The following is a 20,640-nucleotide window of genomic DNA, read 5'->3' as shown; positions in this document are numbered from 1 at the left end:
ATACATTTGTTAGTCTCTAAGGTGCCACAAGTCCTCCTTGTGTGAAAAATTGGGTAGGTGCTAACCAGCTCGGGACTAGCAGCCTCTGGGGTTTATCATGGTTGTAAGGACAGCTCATACTCCAGAAATGTTTACGCTAGGCTGACCAGATTGCAAGTGTCAAAAATCGGGACAGGAGGTTGGGGGTAATAGGTGCCTATGCGAGAAAAAGAGGCAACAATCGGGACAGTCCCTATAAAATTGGGACATCTGGTCACCCTAGTTTGTGCTGTTGTTTGGCAAGGTATCCACAGCTCTATCAGCTCCTTCCATGGGCTCCTTGATGGTCCCATAACTCCTCTACCTCCGAGGCTTTCCGACACTTCAACAGGTTCTTAGCGACAGACCCCTGTGCTATTAATTTAGATGGAATATATAGGCCCAAAGAGCCAAAGGTGTCAATGTGACCCTGAAAATGTCCAACATTAAAGAGTGTTGGACAAGGTTTGGTATACAGAAACTTCAACCTGCTTAATATGCTAACTTGATTTTTAAAGGGATGATTTATTACAGGCACACCAATGATCTGAACAGAAGATAATCAGGTTCTTGTCCTGAAATCAGGCTACAAAATTCAACGCAGAGAGTTCAATATTTTGTAAGGACCCTCAGGGTGAGTGGCAGGGTGAGTGGCAAGCACACTCATGCTGAGAACAAAGCAGAGATTTTTATTAAAGGAAAAAGTCATTAAAGCTCCAGACCTCAGAATTAAAAAGAAATAATACCGTTCTAATAGTACCCATGGTAACATTCCTCACAAATGCTAATTAAACTAGCATATTAACACCCTTCTTGTGGACCTGGTGATAAGAGACACAGGACCAGCCTCACCTCTGGCATGCTAGATGAGTCCGATGGTCCAAGTTCCTCAATGCCAAGATGGCGGAGAGCAGAGTCAGTGTTGAGTAACTAAGTTTTACTGCAAAAAATAAGCTGGTAACTAAACAAAGGGGAACTAAAGATCTAGAAGAATAATTTCCATATGGTGGTTTGCCCTCTTATAGAGTCTTGGCACTATCCTGAATATTCATGTCAGTGCCCAATCTTCCATGCCCAAATCACATTTCCTCACCCCCCTAATCTTAGGGTACACTTATTCTACCATACTCATACATATTAATGCCCATTATCTGACATCATTACCTTTGGCCTGAACCGTTACTTCCATGTTCTTGTGGTGTACCTTGTGGTTATTAGTATGTCCCAGAATTGGTAAACACATTCAGTTTCCCAAAGTCTAAAAGGATAACCAGTAGGCCATTTATCTATGCCACAGGTTACAAACACTCATGCAAATTTGCTCTAGTTAATAATACAGGATCCAGGTTCCTGCATTATAGCCAAATATAATGATGTAATGTTTACAAAAATTATCCAGTACAAAAATATAAGCCATAATAATATAATCAAACCAGCCAATAAAGACAGGATATATAATATAGCAACCTAATAGGCTAGCCCTATGGACTACAAGTACCATGGAAAACACATCATCATTGAACATAATTTTAGTCTTTAATTAAAGATACAGAAAAGGAGGAAGAACAGTTAAATCATTTGAAAAATATTAAGTAAGGCTTTCATTTTAATAACATCCCTTGTTTCCTTTTCAAAGGAACTCCCTCCCTTGTTTGACAGTCTCGTAGATCAGTGGTTTCAATCTGGGGTCCACAAACTATGTCTAAGGGGTCCATGAAAGGTTGTTGTTCCATAAAACAGTGAGTTTTCAACCTGTGGTCTGTAGATCCCTGGTGGGTCTGCATACTATGTCGAAGATTTCCAAACTAGTCTGCACCCTCATTTGAAATTTTTTAGGGGTCTGCAAAAGAAAAAAGGTTAAAAACCACAGTCTTTGATGGTAACAAAGATGGTAAAAATTGTCCTTTGGCGGGGGGAGAGAAGAAGTTAGTTGCATTCGGCTGGAGCTGTTGTTGAAGATGGGGAAGAAACACACAAACGTGTATATTCGTCAGTCAAAGTCTCACCTCTTAGGTGGCATATGGGATTTAGCCGAAACTGGTGATGTCAACTGGTTCACTCTCTCTGGCTCAGTCTGCTCAAGACATCTTTCAGGATTAGAGAGAGAAAGTTCAAGGCCCTGGAGATGGTTGAGGTGGCAACTGTGAAGAGAAGCTTGTTCCTTCTCTTGTCTTTCAGTCAGCCAGCAGCCCAGTAGCCTTTCCCACTCAAAGTCTCTTTTTGAGGATCAGTAGGCGGAATCGCCCACCCCCTCATATTTTGTCCACAAATTAGGCCTAATTTCCAACACACCAATTTTGGTTCATTGACTTCCAGTCTCACACTGTTCTTGTTTATCAGGCATGATCTTAACGCAGTTCTTGGAGTATATTACTAGGCCTTTTTGTCTGGACTAATTCCATCTTTTTCACCTTTTCCCGTCAACATTATTGGCTATTGCATCACTTCTATGAACTGTTATTCACTTTTCACAGTTGAGGTCACAATTAGGGTATCTTTGTAGGACCAATTATCACAACAGCCCTCATCCGATAGGGCATCCAGACCTCTGCAATGTCCCCAGCTGGCCTTTAAGAAAAAAGGCATCTGGCACGGTCCCATATTAACCTCTAGCAACATACTTGGAGAGAAAGATAGAGTCCCTTTATTTGTCAGGGAGGAGCAATGCAAAAGCAGGGCTTGGAGCAACCTGAGCACAGAAACAGAGCATAACCACAGGCACATGCATTGAGCAGCCAGTGAATTGCTGCCGTTGGGCTGAAGAGCAAGCCTGCTAGCTTCCTCAGCCAACCAGGTGGGGCAATCCATCAGGTGGTCTAGTGGATGCATCCCAGCTGTGCTCATTTGGCTGGCAGGTGACTGAGCAAGCGCAACTGCAGGGCCTTATACCTGACTGCATGTGTACCTTAGGACATTACCGAAGACAGTAATGCTGTCGGAGTGATAGCATCAATGCGATAGACCAGATTATCATGCCCTTATTTATGCTGAATAGTACCTTAGCCCATGAGCTGTCCCACTGAAGTAAATGGGAACTCAGGGTAAGCGGCATTACAATCTGGCCCTACAGGAACAGATGGATACTGTACCACATCACAGCTTGTCTTCTGCCCATCTTAATTGGAAGAGATAAAGAACACAGTTCAGCTCCAATTATCCTGAACTCCCTTTTATCCAAGACAGGGTCATGTTCCCCATCATCTATTAATTACCATCTATTTCTAAACAGTAGCGTTTTCCCAAGTAGTTCTTCCTTTAATTGAGATCGGCCATTTGGAAGCTAATCCAGCTGAGTGCTTTGTCAGGCATGGAGCACTGTCATATTACAATCTAGCTAATGTCAGCTGTAGAAGTAGTACAGGGTAATGCTAAGACACAGCACAACTTTTGCTTCCACTGTGTGTTCACTGAGCAACATGGACTGGGATTGGAGAGAAGGACAGTGTGAAAGAGAGTGAGAGACAGACAAGAAAGGAGGAAAGACTAGATATGGGCACATTTTTTGGCAAAAATGCCAAGTGAGCAATACCAAAATGTTTTACGAATTCATGGCAGTTTTGTCCAATTACTTTGGCTGAAAAAAACCCTAAAAAGAAAGAAAGTTCACAAAAAACTGAAATGCTTCATTGAAATTTTCAAAACGAAACGTTTCAATGTTTTGGTTCAAAACTTTTCATTTAGAAATTTACCTTCATTTTATTAAAAACCAAACTATTAAAAACATAAAAAAAGCTTGAAATCAAAACATTTTGTTAAATCTAATTTTTTTTTTTTTTTTTTTACTTTTTTGAGTTGCCAAAAATTTTTTGTAAAAAATTCATTTTTTGCTCATTCTGAAACAATTATTTTAATCTACCGGTATTTTGGAATTGCCAATGAACCAGAAAATCCAGTATTTGCACAGGTCTAGGATAGACAATAGATGTAGCTTCTGATCCCCTCCCCTGCCATTAGTTTTCATATGCTGAATCATATTCACAGCAAAGATAACATGCACTATTGCAGTTTACAGCATGGGTGGGGGAAATGATTTGGGTGCAATAAGAATGAACTCAAGCTTTTACCCCCAAACTCAAACCAAAACTGCTGTACAATTCAACCAAGTGTTTGATTCATTGTTTAAGTGCTCATGTGCTTCTGAACTTATGCCCAATGGTTCCACTGAAATCAGTGAAAAATCTGGACCAGGATTTGGCTTTAGGTTTGTTTGTCATCATATGTAGCAGAGCGAGAGATGATATTCTTGTGGTTTTTCCAAGTCTGATGAGAACCAAGCAGTACCGGATTAAAAGTCTGCTTTTTGCAAAGCTTCCAGATCAACAAGATTCAAATAAACATCCACACTGAAACTCCTAAACTTCTCCACAGTAATTACGGGGTGGGCTAACAACATTTTCTAAATAGCACCCCTCAAAAGTGATTGCAAAAATCTCTAAAATCCGTGGGGAAACTCCACCACCATTTGACTCCATTGCTCCCCACTCCCGTTATTTTTGGGACCCTTTTGTAATGATCCGTGGTTTCAATATGCACACTACGCCGTCTTTTGGTCTAAAGGTTCCTGTATCCATAATTGTAAAGCTCTGCCCTGGCACCAGCTGAAATTCAAACCTCTGAAGCAGTTTTGCCATCACCACTTTAGCCTCCATCTGTTAAGGAGAAAAGAAAACTCGAAATCAGCAGATGCAAATATTGCTTTGGCTGAAGAGATTTAAATTGAAGACACTGGGCAATTCTGTAAAATACAGAGATTTAAAACGATACAAGCTACGGTATTATTGTAACTCCATTAGGGAAAGAGCTTCCCCTGTGAGGGGTGTTCCTCAGTCACCTGCAGTGTTCCTGAATTGGAGATAAACCAACAGACATATCTTTGTGTCTGTAATGTAAGTTCTAGGTCTTACTTGGAGATGAGGGTACGGATCAATCCACTTTAATAAGAGGATTGCCAGCGCAGGTATAACTGCATTTAGATGAGCCCCATTTGCAGCATGGGAGACTGGAAAAACAGAAGATTCCACACAAGAGCTACAGAGCAGGGAACAAACAGGAAGGCCAGCTTCCCTGCACTGTCCACAAATGTGCATCAGGACAGCCTTGGGGAGCCCAGCTCTAAGGAGAAGAGGCCAGGTCAGTAGCTTTGCCTCTATGCCTTTGGGCCTGTCTGATTGCCTATTGCTTCAGCAACATGGCACAGCATGTACCAATGAAGCAACAGTTAAAATTTGTTAGCTTAACAAAGAGAAGTTTAATGGGTGATCTGACTGCACGGGGAACAAATATTTAATAATGAGCTCTTCAAACTATTAGAGAAAGGTCTGACACGATCCCATGGCTGGAAGTTGAAGCTAGACAAATTCAGATTGGAAATAAGGCATAAATTTGTAATGGTGAACGTGATTAACCATTAGAACAATTTACCAAGGGTTGTGGGGGTTCTCCATCACTGACCAGGAATTATTCTGGGGAAGTTCTATGGTCTGTGCTATACAGGAGGTAAGACTAGAAGATCACAATGGTCCCTTCCAGCCTTGGAATCTATGAAAAAGGTGGGATACACCAAAACTTCAGAGGCCTGCGTACCTGTGAAAATATCTGTCCAATACAGGAACGGGGTCCCAAAGAAAATGGAAAATAGGTAAAATATGGCCTATGAGGAAAAAAAAATTTTTTTACAACATTTATTCTGATGGCTGCACTGGGATGAGAGATGCTGGTTTATAAGTCAAATATTTCATCACAACTGTAATTTTAATTGCTTAGCAATAACTTCTTTACACCTCTGACTCATTAAGGCACCATCTTCTTAACCTAACAGCAGAACAGCATCATACGTCTTTGTGCCCATTTCCTGTTATATGGGGGAAATGACACTGTAAACTCTTGGGGGCAGGGACGGTCATTCATTATATATTTGGACAGTGCCCAATGCAATGGGCCCCAATCTGATTTGGCCTGTGGGTGCCACTCCAGTCTAAATGTTAATAATAAATAATAATAATAATACCCTCCTTTGTAAAGTGCTTTGAGAACCGCAGATAAAAACCTGCTGTATAAAACACAAAATTATTATTATTAATAATAATAATGCTTGGATTTGCATCTGAGCATAAAGCTACAATAATAAACATATTTTCCCTGTTAAAGCTCTTACCATAATGGTTACTCAGTACGTTTTGGTAACATGGTAGTAAAATATACTCACTTTGGTGCATCTTTGCTAAATCGGTCAGGATTAAAGGTCAGTGGGTCCTTGAAAAACTTTTCCAGTCTTCCCATGACATATGTGCTGAACTGCCAATAAAATGTGTGTTTGCATTATTTATGAGATGCACACTGCTAAAGCCCCTCTGATGGCTCACAAGGACAAAAATAATTGTGTTTGTCTCTAACTAAACACTTTGCATCACCCTCCCCATCACTGGATCTGACATACTGCCACAAACTGGGTCCAAAAGCCCCATTCACACCTTACTCTTTTGGTCTTCAGTGCCCAATTCTCTGCTGCCGTAACTCCCCTGAAGTCAATGAACTATGCAACAGGGAATTCTGGCTCTGCAGTGTCTAACTCCATTGTGTGTGGACCTATAACCTGATACGTTTTCAATGCAGCCATCAAACTCACAAAGAGAGTAGTGTTTGCTGGAATTCTGATGCCTTCAATGATATTTTCCTTTCCTGTCCAACGTATGGTCCCTGAAACAGGAGGGTATAATCGGAGGGATTCTTTGAGAACCTGTGTCAGCACAGAGTAACAAAGAGTTAATTATTACAACATGGGGAGAAGAGAGATGATGTCAATTCTTCCCCCATAGTCTTTCCAATCAGGTCATTGATCTGGAGGGTGAACAATATAAGTACGGCTGTAGCTAGAGAAGTTGATGGCTAGAAAGGCAGGACAGCTAAATACATATACTTCTGCCCTTCTTACTGCCTTGTGTGTAAGGAGAACACTGTGGAAAAAAAACTCCACAGCAGCTAGACGAAGAGCCCAGGTCAACTGCCTTGGGCTTGTGGGGCTTAACACCACAGTGCTAAAAATAGCAGTATAAAGTCTATTACCACTCAGGTTGGTGCTCAGGCTCTGAAACCAGGTCAGTCACCCCAAGTCAGACTCTCTGGGGTGGAGTTCCAGACTACAAACCCATGTTGTCAAAATAATGGCAGAGATTCACTTGAAACATAGTGAGTGAGAAACCTAGTTCTATGCTCCGATAATAATTAAACGAAGCAGGCAAGGATTTTTGTGTGATTTCAGAGTGAAAACCCAAGAACATCTTTTCTCCCAAGGTTATGCTACCCTGAAAGCTCAGAATAGCTAGGACAAACACTGTCAGAATTGATCGCTGCTTTTGATTGTATAAAACTAAACCAGTTCAGAGTCCCCTAATGGCTGTGCTATGACATGGCAAAAGTGCTGCAAAACAACGCCAACTGCCCTTTGGCCTCATTCTCCTACTGTACCTGTGACAAGTACTCCAGCTTCCCAAGATCTTCATAGTCAATGTCCCTCTTGGCTCCAATAACCTCATCCACTTCAGCATGAAGTCTAGAGGTATAATGAAGGAGAAGCTGTAGTTACCGACATCCATTTCCTGCTAGGCCAGGTGAACGCTCTTTTTTTTTTTTTTTTTAAACTGTCCTAATATTGAGCCCGACCTTGCCTTCCTCCCTCAGACAAAATACCTATTGATTCCAAAGGCCGACTGCCTGAGCAAATATTCCAGGATCAGTACCACGGCAGTATTCATAAAGCATAATACAATCAAATGTGATAAATTCCATCTGCAGACAAGACCAGCTTTGTATAAAGGCTTCTAAATAAATTACTTAAATAGAATTGAAAAATCTCAGTTCCATGTTTTTTATTTTACAGTGTGAATTGCATTAAATATTATTTATTTTGGAACACAGGTTAGGATTTATTATGAATAAATACTGGTTATTTAATAGTCCTTATAATTATTATGGGGCACAAGAGTCAGAGAGCTGTCCTGGCAAACTAAGCATGGAGTGTACATACCTTTCTAATATTTCAGGTTGCCGTCCCAGTTCCATTATTGTAAATGATAACTGATTAGAAGTTGTCTCATGACCTAAAAATATTGAGAATCTATTTAAAAAGCAACACTGAAAAAATTACTATTCTATACAAAATTAATGGCACCAATGCAACTGTGACCACAAAACCAGAGGCCAGATTGAGGCCTCTTAAAAAAAAAAAAAAAAAAAAGCCCCAAATGCTTAATTTTAATACTGTGCTAGGCAATAAATGAATGAAATCATATAAATGTTGAGATATGCATATAAGAGGCCTTCAACAATAAAAACCACAAACAGATTAAACTGCAGATCAAGCCTATTATTTCTTGTCCTACTTTCAGTGGATACAGAGAAGAACGGATCTCGATCTTCTTTAAAACAGTCCTTAACATTTCTGAAGAGTATCAGGTCCCCCCTCAATCTTTTCTCTCAAGAATACACATACCAGGTTTTAAATCTTCCCCATAGTTCAGGTTTTCCAAACCTTTTACCATATTTGTTGCTCTTCTCTGGACTCTTCAATTTGTCCATATCTTTCCAGAAGTATGGTGCCCAGAACTGGACACACTACGCCACATCCGTGATGAGTACAGCAGAACAATTACCTTCCGTGTCTTACATAAGGCACTCCTATTATTACATCCCAGAATGATATTAGCCTTATAACATTGTTGTCTCACATTTAATTTGTGATCGACTAGAAGCCCCAGAGCCATTTTCAGCAGTACTACTTCCTAGCCAGTTACTCCCCGTTGTGTGTTTGTGCATTTGATTTTGCCTTCCTATGTGTAGTAATTTTGCACTTGTCTTTATTGATTTGCATCTGGTTGATTCCAGACCAATTTGTCAAGGTCTTTTTGAATTCTAATCCTGTCCTCCAAAGTGCTAGCAATACCCCCCAGCTTGGCATCATTCATAATTTTATAAGCACACTCTCCACTCCATTATCCAAGTCATTAATGAAAATATTGACTAGTTTTGGATGAAGAACAGACCCCTGAAGGACCCCATTAGATGTGTCCTCCCAGTTTGATAGAAAACCATTGATAACTATTCTTCAAGTACATTTTTTTCAAACACACTGTGCCCCCACTTTATAGGAATTACATTTAGACCACATTTCCCTTAATGTCTTTTAGCTACTTTCAATGAGATCTAGGGGAGGAGACAGCATCATGAGACTAACCAGCTCTTTGCAGACCACCATCAAGTGCTGCTCTGTGGACCACAGTTTGGGAGCCACTGGTCCAGATAGTCTTGGCTTATGTTTATCTGATGAGTGGAGGGTTAAACGTCATTTTCTTATTTCTCACTCCAGATCTCACTCAAACTGGTTTTACACCACTATAACTTGCAATGGAGTTACCCCTGACCTACACCTGTGTCAGAGAGAGAATCAAGCCCTTAGTAACTCTCATGGTAGACCCCCTGGGAATGTGTACTCTTTTCAATAGCTTCCCACATTATGTGTCAGAGTAATAAAGTAACTACCATACAAACCAGCAATGAAGAAAGTGACAAAGTTATCCAGAATAGTTTCATCATCTCTCGTCTCCTCCTGAGCTGCTGGGATAGGAAACAAAGTAGTTATAAAAGTTCACTTTGCCCCTTTAACAACATTTTCGGGACAATGGGGGTGGGATGGAGGGGGGCTAGAAGGGTGGGGGAGGCTCAGTGGTGACCTGGAACCCAAGTTCTGATTCCAAATGTAAAAAGAGGTATATGTTAAACTCAGAAAGGGGCAAAATCTCCAGGACAAGGTCCCACTTGTGAACAAACCCTTGTTTGGATCTTCAGCTTGAAAGAAACATTCCTGAACATGTTAGAAAGGTCTGTAATTCAAAGTTCAGATCCAGAAGTGAATCCCCAAATTTTGGGTGTGTTTGGATCCACTGTTTAACCCTGCAAAACAACTCACAGAATAATGAAATCAGAGAAAGTTGAGTTTCCTACCATCCCCTTTCAGGATCTGTGTAAGAATATCTTGTGGGACTTCCTCCCCATTCTGGATTGCCTCTCGCCTCCGCTCAATGCATTCCTTTCCTACACGGCGCAGCAGTCTCACACTTTCCCGGATCTCCTTTATCAATTTTTGTTTTCCTGGAATGTACTGAATATAAAATGCACTTGGTCATTTTACTAGCTTTGCAGAATAAACCAAAGAGGTGTAGAGACTAGGGCTGGTCAAAACTGTTTTAAATAAAAAACTGGGTTTGATTAAATGAAATTTTTTGCTAAAAAATATTTGCTCTCCATGGAAAAATTAGATTTTTGTGTTGAAAGACCAAATGCTTGAAAACTGAAATATTTCAGTTCGGATATGCTGCCGTAGCACCTCACAGCAGCTGTAATTCAGTTCAGCTGCCTCATGCGCCACGGCCAAGGACTCCCAGGAAGTATCAAAATGTACCCTCTCCTGCATCATGGGAGATGTAGTCTAACCAGGGTGTCTGACCTATAGAGGCGAATGGGAGCACAAGGCATCTGAACTACAACTCCCATGAGACACTGTGGCAGCATTTTCAAATCAAAATATTTCGGTTTTCAGTTGAAAAGTTTTGGTATACGAATTTTTGCTTAAAAAAAAACACGTTCACAGGAAGAAAACCATTTTTCTAACCAGCTCTAGTAAAGACCATGATCCTTTTTTCAGATACATTTATGTTTCTATTCAGAGAGAGAGAGAGAGAGAGAGAGAAAGAAAATATTTTGTTCAGTGCTTGAGTTTCTTAAATTGCTACTGAAATTTTATTTCAAAGAGAGAGGAAAGGAAAGACACAGGAACCATTTCAATCTGTTGATCCTTTTTCTATTGCGAAAGGGCCAAAACACACAACCCCAGCCCACTATGCTCACCAGTCAATATGCATGCAGTGACTACAGCTTCACTCTGAAGAGAGCATTAACTTAAGTGAGATGTGTACGGACCTGCACAAATGGGACACGTATCTCGTTCATTCCTTTCATGACCATGGACACGGCATGTGGGAAAGGTGTCTGATCATCCTGCAGCGTGTTTAATTCTATGCCAAAGGCCACCTGAGGATATTGAGAGAAAGAGGCAGCTATTTGCTGATTAAATCCTTCTGCTTATTGCATCTGTAATTAAAAAAACACATGAATAGACCCATGCCCTGTTCCTATATCATGCTAGTACCTAAGGGTTACATTCTACCTTTAGACACAGCCCTGAGCAAAGGGTGGTATCTAAAGCCCAGAAGCAGCCCCTGGGGGAGAGAGAGAGAGGCTCAGAGACACCGCTCTGTGTCACACTACTTACCCAATGGGGGTAGTCATTTACTGCTCCCTTCTACCAACCTCGTGCTGGCTCCTGCAGAGAGGGTGCAGCCATGGCAAGTTTTTGTTGATGCATAATGGCCATGAAACACTATACACACATATGAATTAAACACTGACATGTTCCTTTGAGATTGGAGGAGAGGGAGAAGACACAGACCTGGAGAGCTCTCTCAGGCTATGTCTACACTGCAGGCGTGATCTGCAGCTTGGGTACACGAAAGTTAGTACACCAAAAATGGCAACGTAGGCTTCAGCATGGGCTGTACCAGCCCATCTGGGACTCTGGGTATGCACTCATGCTGCTAGTCCACACTGAATTCCTGCTACTTTTAGCGTGCTAGCTAGATGAAAGCTAGCACTGGTATGGCTACATGAGGTGCAAATCACACCTCCAATTGCACAGTACACACAGCCTGAGGGTAACAGCCCCTGAGCAAAATTTTCAAAACATGCCAAAGTCCTATTTCCAAAGCACATAAGTCACTTAGGGGCTTCTAAAGTGGGACTTAAAACACTTTTGAAAATGTTTCCCCTCCGTCCCTTACTGCAGATCAGATTCTGCCACCCTTGGGCAGGTTGAGTGGTAACTTATTCCGTGAGTAGTTATCTTACTTCATACTGATGTCAGTGGGTCTAGTTATGGAGTACGCTACTATTCTACCTGTGTAGGGGTGGTACACTCTCACCCTGAATTAGACTGGCATTCAGGGGAAAGTTTTCTGTTTCATAGCTACAGCCCCTTGATTTTGGTCTAGGTATCTGCACTACAACTGTTCTGTCACTTACAGTGAAAAAAGGACATCAGACAGTCTGTACCTTTGCAAGAACATCCAGAGTCACTCGGCTCATCATGCTCATGATGTCCACTTCAGTTTTTCCATCTGCTTTTTCCTCTAGCTTCTCCATCAGCTCCTCTGCTTTTTCATTAAAGGTTTCCATCAAACCAATCAGGTAGCTGGACAATTAAAAAAAAATATTAGTGAAGGGGCATCTTTGTTCAGAGAAAAATTATCTTCGCTTATTTTACAAAGGAAAATTTAGAGAATAAAAATTTTTCAAATGATATTTTAAACCCTAAACTAGTTACATACATTTTTCCAAATTAAAGAAAACACCTGGTATAATGACTTGCTTAAGCACAATAGAACGAGCTAAATTCTGCTTGCACTACTTCTGTGGAATTCAATCCTGCCAGAGATAAGAATAACGACGGAATGAATCACTCTCAGAGCAAAGGACTTGATTCAAAGCCCACTGAGGTCAATGGAAAGACTCCCACTGACTTCAGTGGGCTTTGGATCAGACCTGAAATGAAACATAATGCCTAGACTTAGCTTACCTTTCCCTCTGAGCATAGGCGCTGAATTTTGTTTTTCCTGGGGTGCTCCACCCTTGCTCCGCTCTGAGGCCCCGCCCCTACTCTGCCTCTTCCCACCCTGCTCTGCCACCTCTCAAGGCCCCTGCCCACCTATTGCTCTCCACCCTCCCCCATACACCTCCCGCCAGCTGCCAAACAGCTGTGGCTGGTGGGTGCTAAGCACCCACTATTTCTTTTCCGTGGGTGCCTGAGCCCCAGAGCACCCACGGAGTCGGTGCCAATGCCTTTAAGTACACACACATGAGGAAAACTAAACAAAAACCCTACACAATAATAAAGATGTTTCTCCTAAAGACTGGAAGCAAAGGAGACAAGTGGTATTTGAAGTCACTCTTTAGATCCTTGAGAGGCGCTCAGATAGGACATATGGTGTCATCACTAGGTGTCTAGATAGATAGCTCTGCAAAACCTGCTGCTGCTACTATTGTCATTGGGTGTATATGGATGTAAGTGGGAGAACCAAATTAGTCTCTATTTACTGTACATACAATACGGCCAAGTTATGGTTGCCATGAGAACAATGCATTAAACTTTGGATAAAATGAGAACTATCCACTGAATGACTGCAGTTACTTCTAAATTGAAAATAATTGGGGAAGGGGGAGAAATACCTGACACATTTTAATAACGCCCCTCTGGAGACAATAGGGAGCTAATCTCAGATATAGATTTGCCTTACGTTCGGCTGAAAGCTGGATCCATAATTCTCCGTTGCTTGTACCAGTGATCATGGTTAAGATCAGTCACTAAACCATTCCCTAAAAATCTAACAAAAAGATGAGGATTAAGGAAAAGAAAAAGTTTCTGGCAAGGGATTTGATATGAAGTTTTCAATTCTTTCAAGCCACATGTATAGCAGCCTTTCCGCATCTGCCTGAGCTCTCATTAGCCTACTCGGTTTTATATTAGGGAAATATATTGTAATTTCCAATTATAATATGTTCTTTTCTCAGGAAGCACCAAGTTGGTCCAAGCATATTATTCCACTCATGCCACTGAAGGAGGAAATGACTTTAAAAGACAGCTGGGTTTGTACAGTGCCTAGCACAACTGGACCTTGATCCATGACTGGAGGGTCCTAGATACTACCACGTGCAAAATCATAAATAATCATATCTGAAGTTCCACATTATATGTTTCAGGTTTCAGAGTAGCAGCCGTGTTAGTCTGTATTCGCAAAAAGAAAAGGAGTACTTGTGGCACCTTAGAGACTAACCAATTTATTTGAGCATAAGCTTTCGTGAGCTACAGCTCACTTCATCGGATGCATTCAGTGGAAAATACAGTGAGGAGATTTATATACACACACAACATGAAAAAATGGGTGTTTATCATACATATATTTCCCCATGTTTATTCTCCCCCCCCACCGTTCCTCAGACGTTCACTACAAAAGGTTTTCTTCCTCCCTCTCCCCCGCTCTCCTGCTGGTAATAGCTCATCTTAAGTGATCACTCTCCTTATAGTGTGTATGATAAACACCCATTTTTTCATGCGTACTCTCCATTGTTCCACTAGGAAGACACTTGATTCTGTTTGAGTCTCATCAAGTTAATATAATGGGTGCCTTGTGCCCAGTTGTGACTGGAGTTTAGCCACGGAACCCAATTTAAAGTCAAATCCAGAATCGATCAAAGCAAATTGCACACCTTCCTCCCGTTTTATTCATTTCTAAATTTGTTTTAAGCACACAATGCTTTTGATTGGAGTTGGCCTACCTCACGCCAAATAGAGCAGAGAGTTTGCCATATGTTATTCTATCCTTCGGGTACTGTGGTATCATCAGGAACTCCTAAAATGAAATCCCACAGTCAGCAAATATAAAGTGCAATTCGTTTCCCAAGTAGACCGTAAAGAGCCATTCGAGCATTCAATACTTCCTTTGTTTTATCAAAAGTCCACAGGCAACAGGCTCCACGAATCACACAAACTTGCCCCATGAACTATTAGGAAGGAACACATTTGTCTGCCAGAGTTATTTTAGATGGTTTGGCTCCCTCATTTGTACACTTACGGAATTTAAGGCTTCTCTGCAGGCCTAGCCCTAGAACACCTTTCCTCCCAGGATCTGAAACTGCCTTACAAAAGTTGCTCAAATCTCACATCACTATTATTCCTATGATTCAGAAGGGGAAACTGAGGCATCTAGCAGTTAGTGGACTAGTTTTTGGAAGTGTTGAGCACCTGCAGCTCCCATTGACTGCAGTAAGGGCTGCGGGCATCCACTATCCTGTAAAGCGATATCACAAGTGGCTTAAATCAAGGCAACAGTATAAGTCAAATGGTACAGCAAGAACTAGAACCTCTGGCTCCTAACCTCATACTCCAAACACTGCACAACACCCTTTCATTTTATAGGAGGACAGATGGCTGGGTGGATGGATAGGATGATACCAGTCAGATGATTTACACAGTACCTTTACTCCTTCTGGACTTAGAACCATTAGCCAGACTCTGTGAAAAGTATTAAAACGCACAATGGGGCCATACTCCTCTGCCCTACAACAGAAAGGAAGGAGTAGAATTATGGTGCAAAATAACACATCAATCATGTGTGAAATGAAAACACCCTCAAAGGAACACAACACAGTGTAATGCGCACTGCTATCGTCACACCTAGGCAAAGCACTTACAGCAAGACCTGACTTCGTCACTGACTTGCTGAGTGACCCTGAGCAAATCACTTACTCGCCTTGTGCCTCAGTTTCCCAATTTGCGATACAGGGTTAATGATGCCAGCATGTCCCCTTCTCCTGTGTAACACTGGGTGGCGGTGTGGTCCAATAAAATAAAAGTTATTGAGATATAACAACTTACCATTGTAAGAAGAGATCAAGTGCCAGCTCATTTTTCTTTAGCATCCTCCAGACGATTGGCAGGTGTCCCAGTAAAAAGCTGGAGAAAACAAAACTAGATCTTAGTCTAATCCTAAGGCTGAAACACTACTCTCTGTCCATAGGACTCAAGTGGCTATGGACGGAATGAAATATGGGAGATAGATTTAAAGGCTGGAAGGGACTTGGCAGAATGTGTTGGTTCAGCTCCCAGAACGTGCAGGTCTTCCTGAGGCAGGGAACATTGCCATTAACTTTGCTGTGCGAACTGACACAAGTTAGACCTTACGTATCAATTTCTCCATTTGTAGTAATGGCGATCATGTTTATTTGCCTTTGAAATGTGCTTTAAATCTTCATTTGAGGACAAGAGTAGATCATATTAATGAGTGTGTATTTTTAGACACATTGATCTCATGTGGCTTGTAAGCTTTTGTAGAACTTAGTCACATTGTTCTGGTTTCCGTTGATGTGCTGTCTGCATTGCTTGTATTTTCTTTCCTTTTAAGAAAGCACACCCACAACCCATAGCCCCTCCTAAAAGACACATTCCCCGCCACCCCCTTCCCTGATGTTTACAAGGCAAGACTCCCTCAATTGTTCTGCAGAGTTCTCTGCATTCTGTAGGAAGGTCTGTGAACAGAGACTGAGCACAAAGACTCTGCTGTTCTGTAAAATGAGACAATCTTTTGTCTGTGTAAGAATCTGAGATGTTTGGGATTACAGGTGGTAACTGTCTTGGCATCAGTGACAAAGGGACCCAGTGCCTTCAGTCTAATATTCCTGAATCCATGCTGTAGTTGTTATACAATTGTATGTACAGAAGAGAGAATGTGGGCCCAACTTTGAACTTCTTTACACCATGCTAACTCAGTCAGTGGTGTTACAGTGATGTAAGTATGATTAGAATTGGCCCCTCTCTGTCTACATGTTCTGGTTCGTTCAAATTATGAAATAAAGAGGAAAAATTAGAAGGGAAAGTACTGGCTAATATGGAAATTACATAAACGAATAAAAGGCGTTGATCCATCAAATGCATCAGCTTTATTTAAAACCCATGTGTCAATTCCTTTAGAGGCGAGTTGAGAATTCCCACTGACTCTGTATACATCTGAAGTAGGATCTGGCTCAGCAGCTTCCTACTCCAATTTCTCAAAAAGCCAACAAGCTGTGCTTAAGGGGATCAGTTTTCCAAATGAGACACAGATAGCTGCACTGTTGTTCTCTTTAAAGTAAACAAGTTATGATAAAAAAAAACACAGGTTCCCTTTCTTTATGCTAGATTCTTTTAGTTACTTAAAAATGTCAAGCATTTAACAAAATTACCCAACCATTTATAACAAACCCTTTTAACCCTTTGTGTGTGAGAGTCAGTGGAGTTCCCTTCTAGTAACTGGCCCAAAAAGGACAGGATCCCTGCTGCTAACGGTTAGCTAAAGAAATTCTCCTTTAGCTGAGGTATCAGAAACCTGTGTGTTTTGAGCATAAAGGAGCAAGGTTGTAGCTCTGGCTCCCCTTGTGCATGTCTCATTTGTTGAGTGTCGTTGTTGTCCTCACCACAAATATTTTTCTTCAAATTTCCCACCAATGCAAGCCCGCCAGTGCCAGAGCCACTGGTGGTAACAATAGTGGGAATGCTTGTATACACTGGCTGCCAGTGGTTTAATTCACTATGACAGAGGAAAGATGGCCAAATGGTTAGTGCACTAGCCCGGTACTTATGACAGCTGGTTTCAATTCCCTGCTCTGTCAAAAACATTCTGTGTCACCTTAGACAAGTCACTTTGTTGCTCTGTCTCAGCTCCCCATTGGTAAAATTCGTATGAGAAGAACAATGTTAAAAGCGTGTGAAGGGCTCACCACAGTGATAAGAGCCCTGCAAAGCTTACCATAGATAGTATTGTCCAGCTGTGCTTAAAGCAGTTCTAGCTGTTGGAATACTGGTGGCAAAAATGGCCTGTCTACACTCATGCTCCCGCTGTTTGAGCGGCACTGGTGCTTGAGAAAGGTCTAGTATAGGCAAGGCCACTGTCTGAATCTTCCCCTATGTATGCTCTGGCCCAGTGGCTGGCTGATGGGGACGGAACATGCCAATGGTCCTACTCTAGATCACTTCCCCACCCCCACCCCCACGAACCCTCCCATGGAAAGGACAGCACCATATTTTCTTCCACTTATGCTTTTTTGATCAATGGGACACTTGGTGGGACTCTACATATAAAGTTAAGCATATGCAGAAGGGTTTGCAGGATCAGGGCCTAAGATAATACAGACCATATATTCTTCACACAGGCCACTGGCATATTTTTTTAGAGGTTGTCGGTGTGCCATGCTAATTAACACAGAGAGAACTGTGTGGCCCTAAATGACTAAACCAGCATACCTGAGTCACACATCTGCCTCATTTCACACCCCTGTGTCATTTCAAGTCCATTGTTTTCCAGGGCTCTGCAGTGATTCTTGGAGTGCAGAGGATTCTTTCCAGAAATCCCTGACTCCAATTGGAGCTGTGGGGGGAGGGGGTTCAGCATCTCACAGGACTGGGCTCTTAAAAATGGTTTCCTTTATCACACGAACAAAGATTCAGATCAAAGGACTACAAGGGGACTAGAACACTCATTAAACTCCTGGATTCCTGACACCTATTGTGCACCACGCTAATACCTTTGCTCAGGTTGGGATGTATGGGCACGTGACAATTATCCAAAAAATGTCCGTTTGGAAAGACATCTATTTTTCCATGTTTCCCTTTAGAATCCTCATGTGAAATAAGCCTTTGACGGGATAACCAAAGATGTGAGCCATTCAAGTGAGAAAAATGGAACAAAACCCCAATGCAAGGATCGCTTTCACACCTATTCAGCGGAATGTTTTAATTTAAAAGTGCTCATAAATGAAGGCTCAGAGCACCTTAAACCATTTACCCATCATTTCTATTCTAAAGTATACAAGAGGGCATCAAGACCAAATAAAGCTGATACTAGGAGCCACACAAATCTCAATAGAGTGCATAATACAGCCATGCTGGAAATTAAAAAGGGATATGGAGATCACAAGCCTTGTGCTGAAGGATCCTACCCGGGCTGATCGCTGAAAATCAAACCAAAAATCCTTAAGGAGAAACAGACAAATAAACAACCCAAAACTTACCTTACATGGTGCCACAGGCCTGGAAAGCCATTTTGATCTAACTACCAACAGGACTAGAGCTGGCATATCCCTAATATTAATTTGTAGACTCTGAATAGAAAGACATGATAACTGCAGTTACACAACCAAACCTGATATCCTGGCGTGGCTACTTATGCAACAGAATGCTATTACTGTGTCTGCTCACAGACTGGTATGTCCCCAGTTTACTAGGGCACACAGGCCCAAAGCTAAGGTGAAATAAGCAGCCTCAATACCGCTACATGAGCTGTTTCTCCTTGTTGCAGCAAAGCCACTTTGGTGCTTCAGGTCTCTTCACCACTGTTCATATCTGTTGACCCTTGTTTTTTGGCCAAACCAGAATGCCTACGCTGTAAGGAAAGAATATGCTGAAGCGGGTGAAATTATTGTCAGCTGATGTGGTCCAAACATTCTGATATGACCACGGGGGGGGTGGGGGGGGTTTGTGGCCAACAGGGTCAGTTTAAAGACAGTGTACTGACAGAAACAGAGCTTCAAACATAACTGGTGCGCTAGCCTGGAGATGGATCCCAACCCCCTCCCCGGGATTGCCAGAGCCCAAATCCTACAAATGCAACGCAAAGCCAAACCCTCCAGGTAAAAGATTTAAAGTGCCTCTAAAGAGGCTTTTACCTCCCCCAGCATAAAAGGAGAAATCCTGACCTCATTCATGTCAATGGCAAAGCTCCCACTGACTGTGCCGGAGCCAGTTCTGCACCCAAAGCGGGTCAGGCCAGCACGCCTGCTCCACAATACCAGCAAGGTCACAGGCAGCCCTCCTGGAGAGAGAGCAGCCCCCTCCCCTATTTGGGCCATGCTGGCATTAGCAGGGCAGCAGATGGGCCCCGATGCACCCAGGCTGGTGAAAAGGGAGAACCTGCCACCCTCAGGGGACCAGGCACTGGGGTGGCAAAAGGGGTGGGGGGGTGCTATTGAGATGCCTGAAACAGCAAGATCCTCGCCTCCCCCCCCAGCCCCTGTCCCTCCCCGGGGGCTGGCTGCTGGCCTCCCGCTCACCTCGCTCTCGGGGCGCCGGGGATGTGATCGTACTTCGCGTGGATGGCTCGCACGTAGCAGCAGTAAACTCCGAAGGCCAGGAGGCAAAGCGAGAGCAAGAGGAGCAGCAGCAGGGCCCCCAGCCCCTCCATAGCCGCGGCTAGATCGCTGGGCAGCCCCGCCCGCCTCTCCGCTCGGCTCGGCCGGGCGAGTTTCCGACTCCCTGCCGGGGCCCTGCCCTTCAGGGGGAAGGCAGAAGGCGCCGCAAGGCTGGGCTTAAAGAGACAGGGCAGCCCTGCGGCGCCTGCCCCGGCAGCGTCCAGGTCCGGCCCCGGCTCTTCGGCCTCTCCGGGCTGGGCCCTGCAAAGCCAAGGAGTCTGTAACAGCCTGTACCCAACCCGGCCCAAGTCCCCCCGCGGGAGCCTTGCTGCTCTTCTCGCCGGAGGGGAACCAGAAAGTTAATAATCACCCAAGGGAGCTGTCAGCACAGGGCCAATTCCACGGAAGGGACACAGGGAGGTGAAACTCGTGTGTTATAAAGAAACGCTGGACTTTCCTCCCCTTAGATAACCTGGTTCAAAAATCACGAGTAACACCCCCTCCGCCCCATCACCAGCTTGGCCTAAAACAGCTTTAATTTCTAAAATCAAGATTTTTTTAAAACAAATCTATCTATATCTATATCTATATCTATATATGGTTCTTTGTGTTTGCCTTCTGACTTGTGAACTCTGAGATCCCACGCGGGTCATGTTTACAAGCTCTTCATCGCAAGCATAAGAGGAGAAATGTATTTTTTCTTTTTAATTAACATCTGAGATTTTGCACAATTCACAAGACTGTGGGAGCTGGGGCGTTAAGGGAAAAAAACACCCAGTACTGTGCAACTCGTGATAAATC

At 42.7% G+C, this 20,640-nt stretch overlaps 1 protein-coding gene across 4 annotated transcripts; it reads right to left on the bottom strand.

The window, feature by feature from the left end:
* Positions 1-523: 523 nt before the first annotated feature.
* On the bottom strand, positions 524-20,284 carry LOC102937516 (cholesterol 24-hydroxylase). Of its 4 annotated transcripts, none has more exons than XM_007064956.4 (15): positions 19,762-20,284; positions 15,557-15,634; positions 15,157-15,238; positions 14,458-14,531; positions 13,419-13,505; positions 12,178-12,316; positions 10,990-11,100; positions 10,015-10,171; positions 9,562-9,627; positions 8,042-8,114; positions 7,483-7,567; positions 6,644-6,754; positions 6,224-6,312; positions 5,602-5,668; positions 524-4,667 (listed from the first exon to the last, which is right to left on the bottom strand). In XM_007064956.4, exons 1-15 carry the CDS (start codon positions 19,890-19,892, stop codon positions 4,506-4,508), a joined length of 1,512 nt encoding a protein of 503 aa, XP_007065018.2. In that variant the 5' UTR covers positions 19,893-20,284; the 3' UTR covers positions 524-4,505. The 4 variants fall into 4 exon arrangements, with proteins under 4 accessions (XP_007065018.2, XP_027683115.2, XP_037756862.1 ...); XM_027827314.3 differs by having other exon boundaries at positions 9,562-9,624; positions 19,762-20,258; XM_037900934.2 differs by having other exon boundaries at positions 9,553-9,627; positions 19,762-20,170.
* Positions 20,285-20,640: the final 356 nt, after the last annotated feature.

Source organism: Chelonia mydas, chromosome 6, assembly GCF_015237465.2.
Source record: "Chelonia mydas isolate rCheMyd1 chromosome 6, rCheMyd1.pri.v2, whole genome shotgun sequence".
In the NCBI taxonomy this organism is placed as follows: Eukaryota; Metazoa; Chordata; order Testudines; family Cheloniidae; genus Chelonia; species Chelonia mydas.
This window is presented reverse-complemented; position numbering and strand designations above follow the sequence as displayed.